At 37.3% G+C, this 26,924-nt stretch overlaps 1 protein-coding gene across 1 annotated transcript in view; it reads left to right on the plus strand.

Moving 5' to 3' along the window:
- Positions 1 to 26,924, plus strand: part of LOC132680408 (ankyrin repeat domain-containing protein 31) — a 128,403-nt gene that overhangs the window by 40,810 nt on the left and 60,669 nt on the right. Inside the window, exons 9-14 of the mRNA XM_078448944.2 lie at positions 3,765 to 3,920; positions 11,407 to 11,549; positions 17,110 to 17,254; positions 21,582 to 21,634; positions 22,809 to 24,294; positions 24,916 to 25,080. Coding sequence (XP_078305070.2) covers positions 3,765 to 3,920; positions 11,407 to 11,549; positions 17,110 to 17,254; positions 21,582 to 21,634; positions 22,809 to 24,294; positions 24,916 to 25,080 — 2,148 coding nt within the window. The remainder of the gene's footprint in view (positions 1 to 3,764; positions 3,921 to 11,406; positions 11,550 to 17,109; positions 17,255 to 21,581; positions 21,635 to 22,808; positions 24,295 to 24,915; positions 25,081 to 26,924) is intronic.

Genomic DNA, 26,924 nt, shown 5'->3' on the forward strand with positions numbered 1-26,924 from the left:
TTATAAGTAATTGTTTTATATATTTGGGGGCTCCGGTATTCGGCGCATAGACATTTATAATTGTTAGCTCTTCCTGATGGATAGACCCTGTAATTATTATATAATGCCCTTGTTCATCTCTTGTTACAGCCTTTAATTTAAAGTCTAGTTTGTCTGATATAAGATGCAACATGATGCATCACATTAATAAAAGAAAAGAACCATATGATCATGTCAATTGATGCAGAAAAGGCCTTTGACAAAATTCGGCACCCTTTCTTAATAAAAACCCTTGAGAAAGTCGGGATAGAAAGAAACAAATTATTAGAAATGAGCAACTTGAATAATAATATTATCTGTTAAATAAGTTGCAGTTGTAGTTAAAAACTTTGCCACCAAAAAATCAACAAACAAACAAAAAACTTGTAGGCTCAATGCTTTCTAGATAAGTCTGCTAGGGTTATCATAACCAAACCACAAACTGGATGGCTTAAATGACACATTCTCACCATTCTGGAAGCTAGATGTCTAAGATCAAAGTAATAAAGAATTTGATTTCTGGCAAGACCTCTTTACCTGGCTTGCAGACAGCCATCTTCTTGAAGTGTCCTTCCTTCATGTGTGGAGAGGTCTGGTGTTTCTACCTTTTTTTATAAAGACACCAGTCCTATTTTATTATGGCTTCAACATATGAATTTTGAGGGGATGCAGTTCAGTTCATAATACCTTCACTGGTGAATTCTACTAGACATTTAAGGAATAAATAGTACCTGTTTTCCACAAACTCTTCCAAAAAGTTGAAGATAAGGAAATATTTCCCAATTCATTCTATGAAACCACCAATGAACTGAAACCAAAATCAAAGACTTCACTGGAACAGAAAACTACAGATGAATGTCTCATAAACATAGATGCAAAAATCTAAATGGAATTTTAGCAAATCAAATTCATCATAACAGAGTGGGGTGTATCTGAGGAATGCAGGATTAGTTTTGATTTAAAAATTAATTACTGTAATTCACTAACAAGCTAAAAAAGAAAAACCATATCATCATCTCATTGGATGCAGAGAAAACATTTGACAACACCTAACATCCATCACACGTGAGAACTCTCAGCAAAGTAAGAATAAAGGGGAATTTTGTTAACCTGACAGAGGGCATCTACAAAAATATTTACAGGTATTATACTTAAAGACTGAATACTTTTCCCCTAAGATCAAAAATAAGGCAGGGGATGTCTGCTGTCACTATTTCTGTTGAACATTGTATCAGAGGGTTTAGCCAGTGCAATCAGGAAAAAATAAATAAATAAAAAGCATTTATTTGGGGAAAGAAGTAAAACTGTATTTAGTCACAAATGACGTAATCATATATGTAGAAAATCTAATGGAATCTATATTAAAGCAAGTATAAGTAAATTTTGCACAATTAAAGGATACGAGATGAAAATACAAATATTGTATTTCTATATTCTAGTGACAAACATTTAGATAGTGAAAATTGATACCATAGTATCAAAAAATATGAACTACATAGGGATAAATTTGACAAACTATTGTAAAAGACAGATACACTGAAACTTACAAAACATTATTCAGAGAAACCAAAGAAAATCTGATGGAGACAAATGGAGGTCTATTGCTTTGTTCATCAGTCAGAAGACTCAATATTGTTAAGATGCTCTTTCTCCCTAGATACTATTTATGGATTCTATACAATCCCAGTCAAAGTTCCTGTATGGTTTCTTGTAGAAATTTACAGGCTGGTTCTAAAATTCAAATAGAGTGCAGAGGACCTAGACTGGTAAAACAGTTCTGAAAAATAACAAAGTTAGAGGGCTTAACACTCTGCCTGATTTTAAGAATTATATAGTTATTGTAACCACAACAGCATGACTTTTGCGTCAAGATAGGGAAAGCAATGTAACAAGAGTTCAGGAGTAAAACCTGAATTTTGACAAAGGCACAAGGCTTTTGTAGAGGAGAACAATGGGACATCCACATGCAACAAAATGTTATTGAATGTCTCCATATATTTTAAGAATGTTGCATTTTGTTTTGGCCCACAGTGACTTGAAGAAAAAATTGATCCTTTCAGCACTTTTTAAAAAACCTTGTTAGTTAGGCATGTTTGGTGTAGGCTTTATCCTGGAGCTAAACTCCTCCTACTGAGACATGACTTGTCAACGGTTTGTCTTCACTAATGCCCCGGTTGTTCAAAAAGGTCTCTCTCCTCAGGCTGTCAGGAATGTAAATGTCACCCAGGCCTGTGTGACCTGTCACGATTATTATTTTATAGTTCTTGGATAGTTGTTCTTGCCCAGCCTCATGAAGACTCCTCCTCCATATGAGCCATTTAGTATTCAGATAATGGCCCAAGGAGTCCCTTCTTTAGATTTCTGGTACCTATTCTTTACTCCCTCATCCCTGGTATCCTGCCCTGCAAAATCTAATCACCTCAGCCTCCTGAAACTTTAATCTCTATCTCCTCAGTTCAGCAGGATCACCTTGCTATGCTTGTACTATGTTCTGGAAAGTGCGTCCAGACAAACTGGAGTGCTCTTAGGGCTCACTTTGTTTCCCTCCTCTCAGACGAGTTGTAGATGTGAACTGCCTGTTTTCCAGTGTCTGAATATTAGGGTTTTGTTTTGTTTTGTTTTACCCCATATATATTTTGTCTAGTCATGATTAGAAGTGAATGTCTTCCCCAACTTAGTTTTCATTGAAAAATTTGGCATTCTTTTTAATTTGTTACCTTAATAAATTACATAACTAGAATAGCAAGTATAACTGGCAAAGACAGATCTTAGAGTAAAGACTACTGGGTTTTGGTAAGCATACAGTTTTCTCGTAGGAGCAGAATGCTTTGTAGTCCAGAATGGGGGGAAGCAGGTTAAATGGCCAGAAGTTGGTTTCTTTTACAGTGGAACTGAATGGAGGGAGTCTAATAAAGGCAAAGCAGGTAAATTATAGTCCATTAAAAAATGGGCTGCTGTACTCATTTACCTTTGTGAGAATTTAGGAGGGGTAGGTTAGCTAGATTCAAATTGGAAAAGCTATAATCAAAGCTATTCTCAAATTCGGGAAAACCACATGAAGTATTATCCATAAAAATTGACAGGACTTGGAGTATCTTAATGAGGAATGGCAGTATTTTCGGAGACACCGTGGAGAAATGATATGCATAACCTGGGAAGCTATTTTAATTGTATATTTTCTGGCTTAGGAGTTCAAAACTATTGTACAGATCAAGATCATATTTCTTTGTTTAATTTTATGACAGCTCTTTTTAGCAAAGAAAGAAAATTTAGCCTTCTCTTTTCTGGACTCACTGGGGTTAGTTTTTATATCTTCCTTATGTACTTCTGAGATTTTCTCATCATGGTGGTATAAGACATTTTATTACTATAGTATTTTGGGGGGTTTAATAACATCTAATTCTAAATTTAAATAATCCTTTTCACCAGAGCTCTTAAAATAATCTGTTTTTTTAAAAAAGAATCTGTTAGTCTTCTAAAGTATGTACTTTTCATGGGGTTTCAATAAATATAAACTTCTTACATGATTTATAATGTATTGCAGGTGTTTTCAAACTAATCACATTTTTTCTTTCACCTTTTTGCCTGTAGATAACATTATATAATGTTGGGTAAACGGATGCAATACTTTTTCATAATATAATTCCAGAATGTTGACTAGATTCACTCTATTACATGTATTCCTTCTGATTTTCAAATAAGGATTCCTATTTTTTTGTTTTCTTTTGTTTATTCCCTCATTTCAGGAAAAATGAAGATGAATGAAATACCTCTTTCTAACATTAACCGTAGAAACATTTTTGGAGAGAACTTACTGTATCAGGCTGCTCTGCACAATGACCCTGACCTTGTTCGTCATTTTATAGTAAAAGGGGGAAATGTTAATCAACAAAGTTATGCTGGTAAGTTGGGGTTACCACCCACATTATTTTGAAGGTGGTTCGTAGTTTCTGCAGAGTCACTTCTGTGAAAGTATGGCAAAGTGGACCTGAGGCAAGTCTCACACAGAGTTTCCAGGTCATTTTCCTGCTTAAGTAGCTGATCATCATCATCTCCTTGGGAAATGGTAACGAGGGGAAAGAGGAGCAGGAGAAGAGTAGTATATTTAACCTTCAAAGATTATGCCTGCTGAGGGCCCACCAGGTGGGTCACGTGCAGTTGGCTTGCACAGAAGAATGCCGTTCTTGGGGCTGACTTGCTGGCTTTGCATGGGCGTTGTTACCGTGACACTCAGCTTTGAATGGAAGAGAAGTGAGGTCAAAAGCTGAAAGAAGCTGATGGCACACTTGAGATGTGACGGAAATTGAGATAACATTGCAGGTGTATAACAGGGGCAATGGCCAGGGAAATGGAGAGAAGGGTGTATGAGGTAGAGAGGGTGGGACAGGGAGCTCAGAACTTTCTTTCTACAAGGCTGGATCTCTGGTAGTCTTTTTTTTTTTTTTTTTTTTTTTTTTTTTTTTTTTTTTTCAACGTTTTTTATTTATTTTTGGGACAGAGAGAGACAGAGCATGAACGGGGGAGGGGCAGAGAGAGAGGGAGACGCAGAATCGGAAACAGGCTCCGAGCCATCAGCCCAGAGCCTGACGCGGGGCTCGAACTCACGGACCGCGAGATCGTGACCTGGCTGAAGTCGGACGCTTAACCGACTGCGCCACCCAGGCGCCCCTCTGGTAGTCTTTTTTGCAGAAAGAACCTTATATTCTCCTGGACAAGAATGATTCCTTAAAGACACTTAAGTACTTAAGGCACTGAGCAGCACTGGGCCAGCCTGGGTAGTGCTTTTAGGTATCCATACTTTTTCTACCATTTCTAGACTTTATGAAACAGTGCACAAAAAATGTCTGGTAGTTTTTGTTAATCTCTATCTGCTCCTTAAATTCAGGAGTAGCTCTACATGCAGCTAACTTTACTTTATGGATTTCCCAAAACTCTCTCAACGTGTGTCTTTTCATTAGCCCTTGTCTGCGCCATTAACATCCTTGCTGTCTCTTCCCTCCTTGTCTTTGGCCATTTATTGTGCACTTTCTCCTCACTGCCCCAGGTACTTCTGTGACCTTCATGAATTCTTTATCCTTAACATACTTTTCTGACTTTTTGAAGTCTTTCTTGTTCTCTACTTTTCCTTCTCACTCTTCATCTTAGCTCTTACCTTTATTTCTGGCTATTACATCCCATAAAATTGCAGAGGGCAGTGTTGGTTTTTTTCTTAATGTTTATTTATTTTAGAGCACAAACAGGAGAGGGGCAGAGAGAGAGGGAGACCCAGAATCGAAAGCAGGTTCCAGGCTCTAAGCTGTCAGCACAGAGTCGGATGTAGGGCTCGAACTCAGGAACCATGCATGAGATGACGACCTGAGCTGAAGTTGGAAGTTCAACCAACTGAGCCACCCAGGCACCCCTAGAGGGCAGCATTTTTAAAGACTTTGTAACTATTTGTTTCATCAGAGTCACCTGCAGTGTTTGTTTAAAATGTAGCCTTTATTTCACCCCCCCAAACACACATATTCACACCCAGTCTCACAGTCAAAATATGTAGGTTAAAACCTTGAAATCTGTATTTTAGCATGTTCCCCCAATGATTTTTATTCTCATTAAAGTTCAAGAACTACTGGCAACTACTGGCAAGAGGTGTACACCTCTGTGTAATAAACCAGTTCATTGTAGTGAGCTTTTATAGTATGTCTCCTATGTGCCACATGCTGTGAAAACAGAAAGACATATTTACTAGAAAAATTTAAATATATTCTGTGATACAATCCAAAAAAAAGCTAAGTGCCTTTTGAGAAATTAATAAAATGTTACAATAACAGACCAATAATCTTGTCATAGGTTAACATTTGCATTTTAAATCCTTGTTTACATTTTATGTTATCTTTTTCTTTGATTTAAAAAACCCATTGCAGTAATTCTTCATTTATCAAAAACAAAGGTGACAACCAGGAAATAGGCTGAAGTCTGAATACCCAAAACAGATTTCATAAAGCTTCTTCGCTAAAACTATCTCAGACCAATGCTCTTAGCATTATTTTACACAGAATTCTATCTGATTCCTAAGTGTATGGCACAGTAGAAATGAAAGCAAAGATTGGCACAGACCGGGATGTTGATAATAGCAAGAAGTTTAACAACAAGGCAAGAGACAAAAAAATTAAAAATGAGAGGACACATTGCTGAGGACTATATAATGTAGTAAAGCATGCACTTAGACCTCCGTGGGTGTTAACAATTGCTACATTAGAGCATATAACTAATATTATGATTATTAGGATCTTGAATCTTTATTAAAAATGTGTTAGGTTATATTTTCTTTCTGGGAAATTTATAATCCTATAAAGCTTTAAAGATATTTCCTTCAAGATGATTAAATTTAAAAAAAAAAAAAGAAAAAAAAATGTTTAGGGATCTTCCAACCTGTAGGGGTGCTTGGATGGCTCATTCAGTTAAGCATCTTGATTTTGTCTCAGGTCATGATCTTAACGTTTATGATTTCAGGCATTGCATCAGGCTCTGTGCTGACAGTGTGGAGCCTGCTTGGAATTCTCTCTCCCTCTCTCTCTCTGCCCCTCCCCCACTCATGCTTTCTCTCTTGCGCGCTCTCAAAAATAAATAAATAAACTTAAAAAGAAAAGGATCCTCCACTGGTAGATCTGGGAGATAAAAGATCTGTTGTAAAGTGTGATCCATCTTTATTTTGAAGGAGTGGTTTTGTAACACAGAAGGAGTAATCCCTAGCAGGGAAATTCTTTGTACATTTGATTTCTTTCCTTTTAATTTTTAATGTTTATTTTTGAGAGAGAGACAGAGTGTGAGTGCGGGAGGGGTAGAGAGCGAGGGAGACACAGAATGTGAAGCAGGCTCCAGGCTCTGAGCTGTCAGCACAGAGCCCAACGCTGGGCTCTAACCAATGAACTGCGAGATCATGACCTGAGCTGAAGTCGGACACTTAACGGACAGAACCACCCAGGCACCCCCGTTTGATTTTTTTCTGTCAGATGTGTAGCCATATCTGGTCTACCATGGCTCTCTCTGCAGAATAAAGGTCCATCTGGCTTTGTGGATGCTGGGAATTTCTTTCATCCTTAAGACTGGTACTGTTCATCACTGGTTCATTCTTGTTTAGGTCTCCAGAGTAGCATTCGTTTTTCACTCCTTCCTTGAGGCTCCACCGTTAACTCTGAGTTACTGACATGCAGTAATTCTCTGCTTTGGGAATTTTCTGCAGTAAATTTAAAACAGGAGACTAGCTTTTCACTGTGCACTTACCTTATGTTTTTCATCATTCTGCCTCAGGGAAAACAAACTAATCTTTTGTTATGGGTTTCTCATTCCTAAAGCAGTCATTTTTGCCCCTTTAGGAAACTAACTTTTATTGTAGTTTAATCAAAACCTAAATAAGGAAAGGAAGTTTTCTAGAAGGAAAATTATCATCTTCTTTAATAACTTTTGGATTTCTCACATTTCATTTTTCATCCTAGACTGGTGGCAGATAACCAGGTTAATCACTATATGCGTTGATAAGCAAATTTCCACAGGTCCCGAAATCTAAACAAGTTCACACTTTTTATCAGAAATAGTGCTTGGAGGGACATAATTTTTATGTTACGTTTTTAAAAATAGGTAGTCCTTAAGTGCTTATGTTTCAAAAGTTCACAAGTGAGCTATTTATTTGAAATTTTTATGACATTATGAAAAATTGCAAACATACAGAAAAGTTAAAAAAAATCTACAGTAAGCATCTGTATACCTAATACCCACATTCTACATATTTATTTTCATCACATACTTACTATAAAGGAAGAACACTTGTGTGTGTCTCTTCTACTTTTATTCCTAACACTTGTGATATCGCATGTGTGGGTTTTGGACGCATCAAGCAATTCTCCAACACCAGCTGAGTGTCCTGCAATTTAGTTCATTTTTGACACTAACCCATATTAGCACAGACCCCACAGGTTAAGGGCTCAGTCAGAAACCCCCACTTCAGATGCCAGTCACAAGTAGTAGGTCCCCAGGTTGCCCACAATTTCTGTTCAGCTTGGCTACAAATTGGAGGTTCCCACAGTCCCCTCCTCAGATTTGATCATTTCCTAAAGTAGCTCACATAACTCAGGGAAACACTTACTTATGTTTACCATGTAAGTTTACTTATTATTATGATAAAGGATATGACAAAGGTTACAGATACAAACAGCCAGATGAAGATACATAGAGTGAGGTCTAGAAGAGTCCTGAGCACAGGAGCTTCTGTCCGTGTGGAATTGGAGTGTGTTACCTTCCTAGCACCTAGTTGTGTTCACCAGTGTGGAAAAGTTCTCTGAACCCCGGAGTTTTGGGGTTTTCATGGATTCTTCATCATGAAGGCAGGGTGGGGGTTGGGAGGGCATGAAACTGAAAGTTCCAAGTTTCTGATCATGGTTTAGTCTTTCTTATGAGCAGCCCCAACCTGGGAGCCCACCAAACGTTGCCTCACTAGAACAAAAGATATTTTTATCACCCAGGGAATAAGGGACTTAGGAGCTTTGTGTCAAACATTTTTATCACTTGGGAAATTGTAAAGGTCTTGGGGATTCCGTATGAGTAACTGGGATGAGAGACCAAATATTAGAACAAAAGATTCTCCTAGCACCCGTGTTTAAAAGGGTTTAGACATTCTGTGCCAGGAACCAGGGGGCAGAGCCCCTGCCTATCCATCATACCTTTACATCTATAAATCTCTGTCCATCAATCCATCTTTATGTGGACACAGTTCAAAGAAAGTTAGTACATTTTACCACTAAACACCTGAGAAATAATATCTCTAACTAGAGTTCAATTTTTTTTAGAGGTAAAATTTTCATATGGTGACATGCAGATCTTAAATGTGCTATTTGATGAATTTTGACATATATATTCACCTATGTAACCCAAACCTCTATCAAGAGGTTGCTGCAGCCAAGGTAAAAGAGGTTGTTGCCTTTTTTCTCCTCTAGGATTTTGATGGTTTCCTGTCTTACATTTAAGTCTTTCATCCTTTTTGAGTTTATTTTTGTGTATGGGGTAAGAAAGTGGCCCAGGTTCATTCTTCTGCATGTGACTGTACAGTTTTCCCAACACCTTTTGCTGAAGAGACTTTTCCATTGGATACTTTTTTCTGCTTTGTCAAAGATTAGCTGGCCATACATTTGTGGGCCTATTTTTGGGTTCTGTATTCTGTTCCATTGGTCTATGTGTCTGGTTTTGTGCCAAGAAGTCGTTAAATTTTTAAGTATTTGAAGAATGTCCAGGTATCTTTCTGATATTGGTTTCTAATTTAATTACTTTTGGTCAAAGGATATACTTTCTGTGAATTTTATCCTCTTACAATTATTGAGAATCGGTCAATTTCCTAGTATATAGTCTTTCTTGGTTAACATCCCTTGTGTATTTGAATGTTTATTCCTCAGTTTTATGTAATGTTCTCTAACTGTTGCTTAGATGCAGATGATTAATAATGTTCAGATCATGTCTGTCTGTATGGAATTTTTTGTCTAGTTTATCATTTCATGAGAAGAATATTGAAATATTAACAGCTACCATTGTGGAGTTGTCTCTTTCTCCCTTTCATTCTGTCCATTTTTGCTTCCTGTATTTTGAAGCTTTGTTATCAGGTACATACACAGTTGTAAATTGTCATGTCTTCTGATAAATTGACCTTTTAATTATTTTGAAATATTTATCTTTATCTCTAGTAATACATTTTGTCTTGAAGCTACTCTCTATGATATTAATATAGACATCCTAGCTGTATCTTATGTTTCTTGTCTATTTGCTCTTTTTCCATCCTTTTATTTTCAACCTCTTTATATTTAAAATTTATTTGTTATAGATAGCATACATACATATTTCTTATAGATAGCTTTTAGATAAAAAGAAATAGATAAATTCTGACTATCTCTGCCTTTTAATTGGGGCAATTCGTCAATTTTAATTTAATATAAAAGGTAGGATTGAGTGAGGATTGTGATTTTACTAATTGTTCCTTGTGTATGTTATCCTTGTTTTCCTTTCTATGTCTTTGCCCTTTTTTTTTTGTAGTGATTACCCTGGGGATTGCAATGTACATCTTTAATGTTTCATTCTTTTCAGAGTTAGTATATTAATATTTCTATAAAATGTCAGAACGTTGAACACATCTCCCTTATCTTTTATGCCATATAACAGCTATATAAATTAATAACACTAAAATATAATGTTATGATTTTCAATTTAAATGGTCACATGCATTTTAAGGAAATTTATAGGAAAAAACTCCTCTATTAACTATATATTTACCTTTTTTGTTTGTCTTCATTTCTTCCTCAAAGCTTTCTATTTAATACTATAGGAGAAACTCTTTCTATAACATCTTATGACAATAGATCTTAACTGGGGTGATACTGGCTTTTAGGGCACATTGGCAGTTTGTGGAAACATTTTTGGTTGTTACAACTGGAATGGGGGAGTGCTGCTACTGGTATCTAATAGAATGCTCAGAACAACAAAGAATTATCCCCCCCCCCCCCCCAATACACTTTTAACATGCACCTTTTAGGTTTTCTTACATCAATCATATGATTTAGTGGAATTGAATAAATATAATGTACCATTGTCTCTGGCTAATGAGGATACATAAGTCATACAGATACTTATTTGTATGCCTGGTTTTATTACAATAGTTTGTGTTAGAACTACTGTAAATAGCTTTTTACAAATGAGTAAAGAAATACATATTTTTTTTTTTTAATTTTTTTTCAACGTTTTTTATTTATTTTTGGGACAGAGAGAGACAGAGCATGAACGGGGGAGGGGCAGAGAGAGAGGGAGACACAGAATCAGAAACAGGCTCCAGGCTCCGAGCCATCAGCGCAGAGCCTGACGCGGGGCTCGAACTCATGGACCGCGAGATCGTGACCTGGCTGAAGTCGGACGCTTAACCGACTGCGCCACCCAGGCGCCCCAAGAAATACATATTTTTGAAGTGACCTCTGTGCATTCCTGACAGCTGGATTACTTTAATGGAAGTACCTTGAGCTACAAATAAAGTTTTTTCTCCCTCTTTGCAAAAAAGTAGCCTATAATTAACATTTCTTTAAGCTAACAATGACTCCCTTACAGCGTTTTTATTTGAGCTGGACAAGAATAGTTTCAAATATTTTATTTTTTTCATATTTTTCATATTTTTCACAATTGAGTTGGGGGTAGGAATTTTATTTGGCCTTCAGATTTATTGAATCCACCTAATAATAGTTTATTTTCATGGTGGGATTATCTTGTCTCATCTAATGAAAATATTTTTAAAGAAACAACTTAGAGTTTATATAGTTTATAAGGGCAAGCACAAAACATTAAGATGCCAAACATAAATACCATTTCCTTTTTGTAAAATAGGTTGGACAGCACTTCATGAAGCTAGTGTAGGAGGATTTTATCAGACAGCAAGTGAACTATTAAAAGGTGGAGCCGACGTAAATATCAAAGGAATGTACCAGATCACTCCCCTACACGATGCTGTCATAAATGGACGTTATCAGGTACTGTGATGCTTTTGTTTGCAAATCAAATAGTACATTCTACAGATACTAAAAATCTCAGGAAGCTAGCAATAGGGATTCAGTTATAGTTTATTCTTCTAATGGGTACTCAGAATGTGGAATAAAGTTTTACTTTGTGATAGACTTATTGTGTCTAATATGGTAGATGCTATTTTATGTGTCACTTTTAATAACTACAGGTAGTGTTTTGGTTACACATAGTATTTTTTTTTAATGTTTCTTTATGTTTGAGAGAGAACACAAGTGGGGGAGGGTCGGAGAGAGGGGGTAACAGAGGATCTGAAGTGGGCTCTGCACTGACAGCAGCAAGCCCAATATGGGGCTCAAACTCAAACCATGAGATCACAACCTGAGCTGAAGTCAGACTCTAAGCCAGCTGAGCCGGCTAGATGCCCCATGGGTACACATAGTATTTTTTATTTTTATTTTTTAAGTTTATTTATTTTTGAGAGAGTGGGGAAGGGACAGAGAAGAGAAGAGAGAATCCCAAGCAGATTCCATACTGTCAGTATGGAGCCTGATGAGGGACTCAAACTCACGAACTGCAAGATTGTGACCTGAGTAAAATCAGGAGTCCAGTGTTTAACCAACTGAGCCACCCAGGTGCCCTCACATAGTATTTTTTAAACTTATATACTTCTTTAGACTATTTCAGTATGGTGCTCTATAGGTTTTAGCAGAACGTTTTTTGCTTACAGAGTGTTAAACGGTGATGTCCAGTCCTGATAGGAGGCATACACCTTTTTGGACACTAGCGTCACTTTCAGAGTCCATATAAGACATGAATCTCTTAGGTTTAATGATTAACCAGTACATACTAGCATAAATGTACTACTGTTTAAAATATCAAAATACTATAGTTCCATACAAATTGGTAGCTACTATAATGATAATATTAATTAAGATGATCAGTTTCAGCACTTGCAGTTTATTTCAGAAATAAACTTACATTCTGAGCTTGCCAGACATTTTCTGGTTCAGGCACCACATTACCGGATTGAGATACTTGCTGAAAATATTAATGTTTTTTTATCTCATGTATTGGAAGTTGCCTCTGGGTTCAAACTCCTAGGGTAGAAAAGGGAGCTAATCAGCTGAGCTTGGGAAGTTATAATGCACTTGCTTCCAAGAAGAAATGCCTAACAAATAGATCTGGGGAAGGCTTCTGGGAGCCATGGGCATGGACACAGCATAACCCTTCCTAATGTGAAACAGTACTTCAGGAAAGTTTAGGTTCTTTTGCCTTCTTTTGATAATATATCACTTATTAGTTGGTGGTCACCCTCCACATTGTAGAGAAAACTGGGTGGGGAGGGGAATTCTGCCTGGGACCTAATTGAATGGCCAAAAGAATGCAGGCTTGGACAGGTGTTGGTGTGAGCCCTCTCTGTCCTTTACTCCCTCTTCAAAGCTGGCCTCCAGCAGAGAAACCTCATGCCAAAGCAGTTCTTCCCTCTCCTTTTGGCCCATCTGCTTTCCCAACTATTCAGGGCTGACTTAACCCTAGTCAAAAGTTTTTTCCCCCTTTGGGCAAGGTGAGCCCTGACCACTTCACTTTTTCCTCCTTTCTTTCTCAGTTCTTCCTTTGTCCCATCTGGTAACTCGGCTTTAGTCAGTTTCTGCCTCACAGGCTAGAACTGGCTATCTTCTGTCTCGCCTTTGCAGATATGTAGCCTTCTCTTACTCCCTCAGTGAAGTAAAAGGGACCAAGGACACACACCTTTGACTCCAGAATCTAGTTACCTCGCTCCTATCTCACTCCCTCATGCCAACCTTTGTGTTCCTGTAACTGATGTGCTTTTGGAACCATGGCGTATCCTGACTGATGGCGGGAGAAAAGAGAATGGCAAGATGGAAGTTGAAGTCCAGAGAACAGTCATAAGAATTAAAAGCTGAAACCTGGTGGGATGGGATGAAGTCACGGTCTTCTTTGTTCCTTCCCGTTCTGTTTAGCTGGGGGGAGCCAGAAAGTTACTTCACCCAATCCAAGAGAGATTTCCAAAATTCCAGGTCAGTTCTGGACTGACTTAAGAACCAAAGCCTTAAAAATCAAAGTAGGGTAGGACGTTGTTTTGGAGGATGGAGTAGGGATAGCTTGAGCATCAGATGAGGATCTAGGCTAACCTTGGGGAATCTCATATGTGAGGCAAAGATGATCAGAGAAATGGTCTAGACTCTGGGTATTGCTCCCATGCATTACTTGTTACAGGACTAAAAATGTCAAACGAAGGAAGTCCTGGGAACCTGATACTGGATCAGGCACCTGGAGAGTGTGAGTTTCTTAAATATTCCAGAGTTGAAGGAACTTGAATGTATTATCTTACAGGAATTAACTTTTATACTAAAAGGTGGGAGATCCTAAAAGATAATAACTTATTTTTTTAAAGCTAAAAAGCCATTAAAAATACCTTGTATGATTCCATTTGTTTGAAATATTTGCAGTAGTCCAAACTTTTAGAGACAGAAAAGATTAGGAATGGAAGGTGGGGACTTGCATGGGTGGCTCAGTCGGTTAAGTGTCCGACTTCAGTTCAGGTCATGATCTCATGGTTCGTGGGTTCAAGCCCCGTGTTGGGCTCTGTGATGACAGCTCAGACCCTGAAGCCTGCTTTGGATTCTCTGTCTCCCTCTCTCTCTGCCCCTCCCCAACTTGTGCTTGCTTTCTCTCTTCTCTCTCTCAAAAATAAATAAAAACAAAAAAAATAAAGGAAGGTGGGGAATGGGGTGTAACAGTTCATTGTTAAAGGGTTTCTTTTAGGAGAAATTAAAATATTCTAAAATTAGATGGTGGTTATGGTTATACAACTGTCTTAATATACTAAAAACCATTGAATTGTATTTTTTAAATGGGTGAATTGTGTGGCATGTAAATTATATGTCAATATAATTACATTTTCCAATATGGTTAAGGTGCATTTGAGAATTACAAATGATTGGTTCATTGTGATTCCTTAGAAAAATCTGGAACAAATTATTAGACACATAGGAGACATTTAGATAAGAATGCAGTGATCTTTGAGAATCTGTAGGCATCACTAAGAACAAGTCATGTCAGGCTAACCTTGACTTCTCTTTTATTAGGTTTACTTTGTTAATAGGTGAAGGAAATGGCATGACAAGTTGATGTAAGCTATCATGATTTTAACAAAGCTTTTATTTGATGAAGTGTTGTATAGTGTATGAGTATATGAGATGTTGACTTGGAGGTTGGCTGACAGTGTTACTTAGGTTCACATGTATTGAGAAAAACATCCCTTAAACATGGTGATTATTCATTCCACATGTATCTGTAGTGAAATCTCTTCTAAAGTTTGATTATATATTCTGTTACACTATAAAGAGCCAAACTCCCTCAACAGGCTGGAACATGACTTGTATGTTGTTGATACTGGAAATATTTTAAAAGAAATCACAGGCATTATACCATTATACTCATAAATACTTGAGCCTGCATTTCTGACAGATAAGAACTTTTCTTACACCCACAACATCATCCTACCTAATATAGTTTCTTTTATTATTTAATATCCAGTCCATATTAAAATTTCCCAGGTTATCTAAAAAATGTGTTTTTGTAGTAAGTTTTTGTTTGAATCAGGATCCATCAAGGTCCATATATTACATATGTTTGTTGTGTGTCTTAAGTGTGTTTTAACCTATAACAGTTCTTCCTCTATTTTGTGTTTTCTTAGGGGTTCTAGAATCTTGGCTTTTGTCTTAAAGAATTTCCTAAATTCTGGATTTGGCTAATTTTATTTTTATGGTGTTGTATAGCTTGTTTCTTCTTATATTGTCTGTAAGTGGATAGTATTTAGAAATCACAATCTGGGTGCTAGCTGTGCCCGTTTAGTGTTTGTAGTGATACTTAAAGCCTACTTCCGACATCCTCCCTGATTATATTCTTCTTTTTTTTTTTTAATTTTTTTTAATGTTTATTTATTTTTGACAGAGAAAGACAGAGACAGAGCATGAGGTGGGAGGGGCAGAGAGAGAGGGAGACACAGAATCCGAAGCAGGCTCCAGGCTCTGAGCTGTCAGCACAGAGCCCGACACGGGGCTCGAACTCGCAGACCGCAAGATCATGACCTGAGCCGAAGTCAGATGCTCAACCGACTGAGCCACCCAGGCGCCCCTATATTCTTCCTGTATTAAACAGTACTTAGTGAATATTTACTGTTTGTCAGACACTGAGATAGGCACTGGGAATATAAAGATGAGTAAGACATATACCTGTAGTAAAAACTTGGAAGCAACTTAAACATCTGTCAATAGAGTACTTAAATAAAATACAGGGACGCCTGGGTGGCTCAGTCGGTTGGGCAACTGACTTCGGCTCAGGGCATGATCTCGCGGTCCGTGGGTTCGAGCCCCGCATCGGTTCTGTGCTGACAGCTCGGAGCCTGGAGCCTGCTTCGGATTCTGCGTCTTCCTCTCTCTGTTCCTCCCCTGCTCGTTCTCTATCTCTGTCTCTCAAAAATAAACATTAAAAAAAATTAAAAAATAAATAAAATACAGTACATTCATATAGTACATTCAATAGTAGACTATTACTCAGCTGCTAAAAAGAATGAGAAAGTTCATCTTATACTGACATGGTACAATTTCTAAGCTCTTTTGTTGGGGGAGGGGCGGCAAGATATTGAGGAATGTATATATTCTACGGCCACTTGTGTAAGAAGAAAATCTGTACATATTTGTATGTATACATACATATATACATGTTGGACTAGATTAACTCAAAAAATTCAGAAGAAACTATAGTACTTAAAAAAATTAGATGACTGAAATTCAGGGATAGAGGAGGAAACTTATTTTTCATTGTATACTTTTCTGAGTCTTCTATATTTTGAACTATAGTCATTAATTTCCTATCCATATGTAATAAATTAATTTTAAAAGAAAGACATAGTCCCACCCTCAACAACCTTAGAGTGCCCAAGAGACAGATTAATAAGAAATAAGTGTAATATATACTGGGCACTATGATAAAATATGTACCCAAAAAAAGGCAGCAGCAGTGGATGAGGAGGTCAGGGAGAGCATCATGAGGAGGTAACTTGAGGAGTAGGAACAATTAAGGATTGACTGGTTTCTTTCTCCCTGACACTGGGGAGGAGCAACGGCAACAGCTACAGATGGAAGATGACATAACCATCTCCTGGAACATGTCAAACTTGTATTTACTACTACAGAACCGATGCCTAATTCTCGGTGTACCTCTAGATCCATTTCACCAGCACCTGAACTATCTATATTTCTGATCTTTCCTTCCTCCCTCAGTCTCCCTCCTTCCCCCTCCCTCTCTGCCCCCTCCCTTTCCCCCTTTTTCTCTATTTTTGTAAGAGAAAGGATATGTTTATCAACAAATTATGATTCAGTAAGTTGCATTAATTTTTTTTATTGGGCAAAGATGTTACAGATAAACCCAAGCTCTCTTGTTGAAAGAAATATCCGATGTTGCTTAGAGTTGTAAGCCAGCACACATTTGCAATAATATACCTTTTGTTTGGGCACGCTCACATGAACGGTCTTCCTGTAGGTGGCAGCGTTACTTCTTTTGAATGGAGCTGATCCCTTACTTAGAAGTGACAATGGAAAGTGTGCTTTGGATGAGGCCAAAGATTCACGTATGAAGCGTCTCCTTGAGAAATATATTCCTAAACACCAAAAACATCTTACATCAGGTAAGATTAAACTGGCCTGTTATATCTGTTCATCATGTTGGTAGAGAGTTACAGGAATTGAATTTAGAATTACAGAAATTAAATTTCCTTTCCTCCTTAGTTGTGAGAACGTCTATCCAGTGGTGTCCTTGCTCCATTCCTTTAGTAAAGCACACTGACTTGTTTGCAAATGCACATGATGTAAGGACTCCAAAAGAACAAAGAGAAAAAAGGGATAATATCAAAGTACTTTTTCCTAGTTGTGCATTACGAACAGTTAAGAAAACTTTTATAAAGTTCTGGTCCCCCCCCCACTCCCCTGACAGTTTTTTGGCTAAAATGATATGATGTAGTTCGATGAGTATGGTCAGGATTGTTTTTGTTTCCATCCCCTAAGAATCTTCTCCTATGGTTATATTTTTGCCCTGTCATCCATTACACTGTTAAAAATTGAACTACCAAAGAACTTGATTTATAGTTGTCAATAACAAGGTTATAAGAATAATTTACATGCATGACACTTTCTTTATATTCTCCTTAATGCATCTGTTAGATTTTTTGGTAAGATCACAGCAGTCCTCTGCTCAAACCCTGCAGTGGCTTTCCATTTAATCTAGAAGAAATGTCAGCATCCTTACAGTGGCATACAGGCCCCTATATGAGCTGGCCACCCAACCAGTTAACTTCTACCATTCTCTACCTCTGTCTCTCAGCTTCAGTCACACTGGCTTCCTTGCTGTTTCTCAAATATGCCTCTTCCACCTCCTTCAAGTCTTAGTTTAAATGTCATCTTCTCAGGGAGACCTCGACCATCCTATTTAATACTGCAACCTACCTCTTTCCCACCCTCACCATATTAGTTACCTATCTCTATGCAAGTTACCCGAAATTTAGCATCTCAGAATACCAAACGTATTATCTCTCACAGTTTCTGAGGAGTAGAAGTCTGGAAGCAGTTTAACCGAGTAACCAGTTCTGGATCAGTGTCTCTTAGAGGTTGCAGCCAAGCTCTTAGTGAGGAATGGTCATCACAAGGCTCAGCTAGGGCAGGAAAATCCACTTTGAAGCTCACTCACCTGGTTATCGGCAGGCCTCATTGCCTCACTGCTCATTAGCTGGAGGTTTCAATTACTTGCCACAGGAGCTTTCTCCATAGAGCTGCTGACAGCCTTGCAGCTGGCTCAGAGCAAGAGAACGCACCCAAGACAGAGGCCCCAAGCTTTCTAGGAACTAATCTTGGAAGCACTTATGCCATATTCTATTTGTTGTAAGTAAGTCACTAAGTCTACGAAGTTCCACCTTTTGAAAGGAGGAAATACCAAAAATTTTATGAACATATTTTTCAAACTGCCACATTCACTCCAATCCTTCTTACCTTATATTACTCTTCTATTTATCCCTTTTCCATAGCACTTAACACCTTCTAACACATTGGACAATTTGTTTATTTTTTATTTTCAGTCTTCCCCCACCAGAATCTAAGCTGCATGAAGGAAAGGATTTGTGTTTAGTCTGGTGATGAATAATTAAGTGCCTTGTACCCAGTAGGCATTGAGTAAATATTTGTTGAATAGTGTGTCAGTCCTTTTAAACAAAACAAACAAAATAAAGTCTTTACCTTCAGTAGCTGTATGTGTGCTTCGTTCACTTTTACCAAACTATATTTTAATAACATTTTCCCTAAGAGGTAACTATTTGAATGCTATTGACAAAGAACTAAGACTTGGATGAAAACACCCTATGTTATTTTATTTATTTATTTTTTTACACTTGATCTTAGCCAAAAGGCCGAGAAGCGATATTTATTTATTTTTTGAGAGAGAGAGAGAGAGAGTACAAGTGGTGGATAGGGGCAGAGAAAGAGAGAGAGAGAGAGAATCTTAAGCATGGAGCCTGACAGCTGGATCCCAAGACCCTGGAATCATGATCTGAGCTGAAATCAAGAGTTGGACTCTCAGCTGACTGAGCCACCTAGGCACCCCAACACCCTACTTTATAATAATGAGATAACTTCATTGAGAATTAAAGGCCACCAAGAGGCAATTAGTTAATGGTTCTTTAGAACAAAACACTCCTTCCCCTGTAGCCCAGTCTCATCAGAAAGTAAGAGGGACAGACAACACCTTGTTGAGGCCAGGTCTGTAAAAGCACATTGAGATAGATTATTCATGTTTCCATTCATTGAGATAAATTATTGCACTTATATTTACATTTCAAGCTGTGTGGAAAATTGCACATATTCATTTGGAGGCAAAAGCATGTATGTTTTTAAATTTTTGCTTTGATAATCTGCTTAATTTCTTTACTGCTCTATTTTATGATAGCATGCATTGTTTTGCTTTTCTGAGAGTGCTTTCTCCAACATTATAGCCCTTTCTCCAGCATTATAGCCCTTTCTCCAAATCCAGAATCTCCCATTCACTAATGCCCACTTCTGACCTACACCTACCCAAGGGAATTTCATTCATGGAAAAGGATCCCAAGCCTTTTTTCTTAGGATTTAGCTTCCATTCTTCCTTGGTGAGGGAATTTACGAAGCTGGGCTGTGTTATCATGCTTTAGTAGGTGGTTTGAATATTTCTTGTTTGAAGTTTTGAAGTCTGTCATTAATTATTAGCTGACTTATCAATATAAATGAAAAAACTAGTTGAGAGTTTCTGTTTTTAAATTTGAGTTGAATAGCTTTTTGTTACGGGAATGATGGATAAAAAACCTCCCTCATGCAATAATATTTGGTGGTTTTCTTAGAGTAAAATACATCTTCTTTGGTATAGGACAGGAGTTCATTCTTAGCAACTTTATAGCCTGAGGTATATTAACACTCAGTTTTCTCATCTGTAAATTTGGGCTTCTAATATCTGCTCCTCTACTTAGATACCTGCGGGATTGTTACTGTGAGGATTAGAGTTGATGTATGTAAGATGCTTCAGTACAGTACCTTACATATGACAGAAGCTTGGAATAACAGAGTGAAAAAAATTACAGCTACATCACCAACATTCACTACCTCAGAATTGATACTTGTATAGATTTTTTTTGTTAAGTTGGTTATACTAGAGCATATAGACTCTTGAAACTGAGAGGAGATTAAAGCCCCTTTCTAGCTTCCAGATTCTCTTAGGAACCATGCCCAAAATGGTGGTTCCTGTGAAATATTTTCTTGCTGTCTTATTTAAGAACCACAGTTAGGAAAAGGCACAGAGTCCTTTCTGCTCTTGAAAAAAAAATAATAAAATTAATAATGGAGCACTTTCTATGTGTCAGGACCTCCTCTAAACTCTGTACATGGATTACATGGATTATCGTACTGAATCTTCACAACAATTCTGTAAGATAGGGACGATTACTACCTTCATTTTATGGAACTGAGGCAGAGATATTAAGAAACTTACCCAGGGTCACCCAGCTGCTAAGCAAATGAGTAAAGATAGAAACTCAGGAGTAGCCTCCAGAGACTGTGCTCCAAGCCTGTTTGCCTCATTGAAGGACATCCTATGAACCTACTGTCTTCTGTATGAGGTGAGTAGGTGAATGCCAGGCCTCATTATGCTCGTTGTAAGTTGATTGCTATCATGAAAATTATTCCCAAGAAATAAAATATTCTTTTTTCCAGTTACATCCCTGTTAAAATACTTTTATATTTCTAGTTCCTAGTGTATTTAAATAATTTTAAATTGTTTACATATCACACCTAAGACGTTCATTCATTATTCCTTCTTCTATTAGATAATGATTGAATACCTCCTACGTACAAGGCACTGTTTCTAGGTTTTTGTCTTTTGAGGCCAAATGTATATATAGGTAACTAATTCCACCTCTAGGATTTAAAAGAGACACTAAAGTACTTTTATTATCAACCTAGGTATATTTTATTAAGCCATCTTTTTTTTTTTTCTTACTGGCCTTTTCTATGCATATATGTTTCATTTTTATGAGAACAGAGCATTCAGACTAGAACCTTATTAAGCAGACATATTAGGAAATGATAATCCAGTTAATTATGAAATAATTTTTTGCTATATAAAAGTAGTTTTCTGACAGCTCCATATCTGGATATATCTGTGGGAAATATAGAAATAGTTCATTGCCCGTCTTTGTTGTTATTTTGTTGGGGCCATATTGCTTTTCCTACAGAAATATTTTCAGCTTTCTCAAGATAGTATGGGGTTTCTAATAAATATGAAAGTTATTAGTTACAGGAATGTTATATGTGCCAATTTGAATGGAAAATGTTTGCATAATTTCACTTATCCTCTGGTTTTCTCATGGCAAAGGACTTGTGGGTTTTAAAAGTCTAGAGTCTGACTATAGGAGGCTGTTTTCTTTGATTTTCTCTTTTTGTTTACAGCTCAAAAGAACAGCACTGACCTATCAAACATAGAGGATGTACACCAGCACAAGGTATAGCGCTGTTTAGCAGTAAACATTTTTATAGATTGCACACGCTGCCCATTTTATAGATTATCAGAGTGGAAAGAAAGATGGCTAAAGCATTCATCAGGAACAGTGACTTCACCTTGCTTTTAAGAAACTTTGGAATAGTTACGTGAGAATCAGTGTTCTGGGCTGTTAGTTCAGGAAGCAGTTGAGTAAAGGTAGTATATTTTGGCACACTGATGTGTCAATAGCCATTTCCTTTTTCCTCCTCTTCATGGAGCCATGGGGTTTATCATCCATGTCAAATTTCTTCTGGTCTAAGCCAGAGGTGTCAACCCATTCCTTCAAACTTTATACTGTGGGCCATTACTCTTCATCTGGGGCTTGGTTTGTGGTGACTGAGAGGAAGCAGTGTCCCTGTTTTAATCTTAGCAGCCTACAACAGTTTTTTCACGCAGATTGGTTTGGGAGCCTATCTGCCTTCTTGGGTTTTGTTTTGTTTTGTTTGTTTTTTGGGGTTTTTTTGGTTGGTTCGTTGGTTGGTTTTTATTTTTATTTTTTTATTTTGAGAGGGAAGGAGAGAATGCCAGCAGGGGAGATGGGCAGAGGAAGAGAGAATCTTAAGCAGTCTCTACACTCAGCATGGGATCAACATGGGGCTCAGTCCCACAACCCTGGGATCATGACCTCAGCCGAAATCAGGAGTCTAATGCTCAACCAACTGAGCCACCCAGGCTATCTTCTTGTTTTTAAATCCCTTCTTTTCCTGCCCTACCTACAGTCTGTCAGATACTAAATGAAAAAACTCTCAATTCTAGCTCTATCTGTATAACAATTGGGAGAGGAGAGTATTTCTAAAGCATTCTCATTTGGTTATGTTTAAAGCCTATAAAAATTAAGTGGATTAAATTTTGAATTATGCCTAATAAGAGGAACAGTGCTGAATACTGGCAAAAACAAAATGTGAACCAAAAAATATGGATTAGTACACATAATGAGTCTTAATCTACTACATTTCCCTTTTTCTGTTAATCCTTTTTTGAAATACAACGTTGTATATATATGCCATCAGGTGCTGTGTTTAGATCAAATCATAAAATTGAATGGCATAATGATTTCATTTATCAACAATCCTGAGTTAATTGAATATAGAGCTACAGTGGAAAATTAAAGCTAACTATATGTTTTCTTTCTTTAGAAACCAAAATTCAGTTCTAAAAATCTCATTGGGTTTGTTTGTGATGAAAATTCCAACAGACAGAAATCAGAAGATGTAAAAGTTGATAAAGGAAGCAAAGAAGGCTTATTTATAAATAAAGATGTATATGAACATTACCGAAGACATTCCAAAGACACAAAATTTGGATTTGGTAAATCCATGCATAAGCAATCAGCTCTTAACCAAATACACTCTATTAGAGGACTCAGAAAAGACAGTCTCCAGGATATCAAAGGTCCTAGCACAAATGTGTCTAAAGCCAGAGGAAGAAGAAACACATGGCATAAAAGAACTCAAGTGGATGATGCAAAACAAGAAAGCATTCCAAGAAAGACAGTCGCTGTTTCTTCTTCCAGAAGAATAAGTAGATTGTTTACTGGTCAACAAGATATTCTCCAAGGCTTTGCTGACCTTCCAGAAAAGTCACATAAACTTTTTAGCCTAGCTCCATCAAGCCTGAAAAATGAATTAGGTAATAGTATGGAGGCTTGTTCAGTTCTCAAAGAGACACATATCCACAGCCTGGATTTATCAGATAATCAGGAAACAAAATGCTTGGAATCCACTCATGGAGCTGAAGCTGTTTTTTTCTCAGGACTTTCCTTACAGAAAGAAATCAAGTTACCACTTGTTACTACACATCAGCAGCCTGACACTCACCAAGAACAACAGCACATTAGCCTTTCTCATGAAAATAGTAACTTGGGTCAAAAAGGTGAGAGCCTTAATGAGTGGGAAAATTCTTTCACATCCTTTATAAAGGAAAATCTTAGTGATGATGATGATTGCTATATCTCTGAGAAGACTATAACACCTAAAAAAGTGGTATGTTCTACGGGTTGCAAAAACCACTATAATTGTGAAGAAAATATAACAAATAGAGAAGAAATGGATTTTCAACAGGTTTTCCCTTCTGAAGACCATATTTCACAGGAAAATAAGTTAAAAGCTTGCAGTCTAACCATATTTCCACAACAGGAAGCTGTTGATTTTTCTGAGTCAGATAATACAATAGGTCCTGAACAACATGTTGCAAATTACAGACGATGCACATATGAAACTTCTTTTGATCATTCACATGGCAGTCCAGAGCTTTGTCCAGGAACATTTTCAACACAGGGAACTTCAAAGTTGACTAGTCATGTGGAGCTATTCAAAAGGCCTCAAGATCCTTTAATGGATCAAACAGATACGCATACTGTGGAAAAGGTAAATGAAGGAGAAGACGCTAAAAGGGATTACAACGATGAAAGTCAAAAACCAAGTTCTTCCAAAGGGCCTTTGTCTGCAGTTGTTAATTCTCATGTAATAGAAACAACTACAGTTGAAAAAAGGAAACAAGATATTCCAGAAAACAAAACCATACATAATATAATTTTTTATTCTGCCGACAATATTAATAAGGAATTGACCAATGTCTCACAACTTAGACAAAAAGAAGAGAAAGAAATGTCTCATATACCAGGTATTAATAATATTTCTTGATTAGTACACATTTCCAATAGATTTACTTATTTGATAGAAATTTCTAACTGAATTCCACTCACCTTATGCCCAAACTGACCAGAATCAGGACATGTAGAGTATAATTTAGGGATACTATTAATTAAGTAATATTGTTGACTTGAAAATCAAACTATTATCATCAAAGATTGTTGCTAAATTCATGTTTATAGAAGTTAATAATTTATAGAAGTTTCTATAGCAGGAAATCGTTAGCTCATTTGATTTCAGTGGTTCACTGTATTCCTGTAAGTATTGTATCCAGCACACTTTGTTATATAAAGGTATACTTTTTTAAGAATTTATTTTTAAGTAATCTCTGTCCTCAACCTGGAGCTCAAACTCATAACCCTGAGATCAAGAGTCACATACTCAATTGACTGAGCCAGCCAGGCACCCCTAAAAACATTTTTTAAGACTTTCATTCCCCTAAAACAAACACACACACACACACACACACACACACACACACACACACCAGTCCAGGTAGGAACAGAAACTTGGAACAGTTATGTGACCAAACTCTTTTCTAATCATGTAGCTAGTAAGGAGAACTGTATGTCGCAAAATGTTTGGTTTTCAGGTGAGAAATTAACGAATATCAATGGAGATGAAAACTCTGTGAGAAACATTGAGAAAAAAGAAAAAACAGATTCTGAAATTCACATGTCTACTGGTATCCAGAAACACAAAAAAGTCCGTAATTTGAGAAAAAGACAAAATTTCTTGAAAGCTACCTGCAGCCAAGGTTTGTATTTCTATACTTGTCTAGGTAAAAGTTGACATGATCAATCCCAGCAATCCACTCTACTTCAGGGAATTGCTAAACTTTCACATTTACGGTTGATTTTTTTTCTCATTCACTAGGTTATAAGATTACTTCAGCTATATTTATCAGATGGTTTTACTATAAAGTGCCACTTGAGAATCCATTAGTCTTCAGATACATTCTTGTCATATTTCTGCCTAAGACTTTTAACTTGAAATGTTAGAGGAGGTAAAATAAACAGACAGCAATGATATTGAGTGGGGGCAGCACATCTGAACTGTGCCAGATCACTTAACAGCTTCCAGAGAGCCTTTTCAACATAAGGGAAATTAAAGAGTAGCCACTGGGGCCAAAATGAACAAATCAGGAGACTATAGATGCTGGAGAGGATGTGGAGAAACGGGAACCCTCTTGCACTGTTGGTGGGAATGCAAATTGGTGCAGCCGCTCTGGAAAGCAGTGTGGAGGTTCCTCAGAAAATTAAAAATAGACCTACCCTATGACCCAGCAATAGCACTGCTAGGAATTTACCCAAGGGATACAGGAGTACTGATGCATAGGGACACTTGTACCCCAATGTTTATAGCAGCACTCTCAACAATAGCCAAATTATGGAAAGAGCCTAAATGTCCATCAACTGATGAATGGATAAAGAAATTGTGGTTTATATACACAATGGAATACTACGTGGCAATGAGAAAGAATGAAATATAGCCCTTTGTAGCAACGTGGATGGAACTGGAGAGTGTGATGCTAAGTGAAATAAGCCATACAGAGAAAGACAGATACCATATGGTTTCACTCTTATGTGGATCCTGAGAAACTTAACAGAAACCCATGGGGGAGGGGAAGAAAAAAAAAAAAAAAAAAGAGGTTAGAGTGGGAGAGAGCCAAAGCATAAGAGACTGTTAAAAACTGAGAACAAACTGAGGGTTGATGGGGGGTGGGAGGGAGGGGAGGGTGGGTGATGGGTATTGAGGAGGGCACCTTTTGGGATGAGCACTGGGTGTTGTATGGAAACCAATTTGACAATAAATTTCATATATTAAAAAACAAAAAGGGCAAAAATCATGGAAATAAAAAAAAAGTAAAACAACAACAACAACAACAACAAAAAGAGTAGCCACTGGTTTTCATTTTGTCAGATGAATGAACTGTGTGTGCTTGGCAATATAGACAAGCTAACTCTCTTTTGATGGTCCTTGGAGATAAGGCTGTGGTGAACAATAGGCTGGGCCAAGCCACTTCAGGTTAAATATTAAACACTGAAAAGTTCATTTGTCTATTGTTTCTTAAGAGGTAGGAAGGACACTGGATTAGGCATTCTCTGAGAACCTTGTCCCATTGTCCCTCTCTTGTGTAATCTAAAGACCTTCTTATACATCCCTCCTGTAGTGGGTTGAATAGTGGTCCTCCAAAACATGTCCATGTCTTAATCCCTGGAACCTGTGATATTATTTTATATAGAGGTGAATATTATCTTATTTAGAAAAAGAATCTCTGCAGATATAATTAAGGATCTTGAGCTTCCAGAGAGTAAAGAATAGATCACATACAAAGTAACTGAAAGCTGAGTATTTAACAGCATTATACTTTATTAATAAATAATATTATTGGGGTGGCTGGATGACTCAGTTGGTTAAGCCTCCGACTTTTGGTTACAGATCAGGTAACTCTTGATCTCATGGTTCATGGGTTCGAGACCTGTGTCGGGCTCTGCACTGACAGCACGAGCTTGCTTGGGATTTTCTCTCTCCCGTTCTCTTTGACCCTCCCTTACTCACTCTCAAAAAACCAACTCACAAACTAAAAATAAATCTTAA

This window comes from Panthera onca, chromosome A1 (assembly GCF_046562875.1).
Source record: "Panthera onca isolate mPanOnc1 chromosome A1, mPanOnc1 haplotype 2, whole genome shotgun sequence".
NCBI classification, from domain to species: Eukaryota; Metazoa; Chordata; class Mammalia; order Carnivora; family Felidae; genus Panthera; species Panthera onca.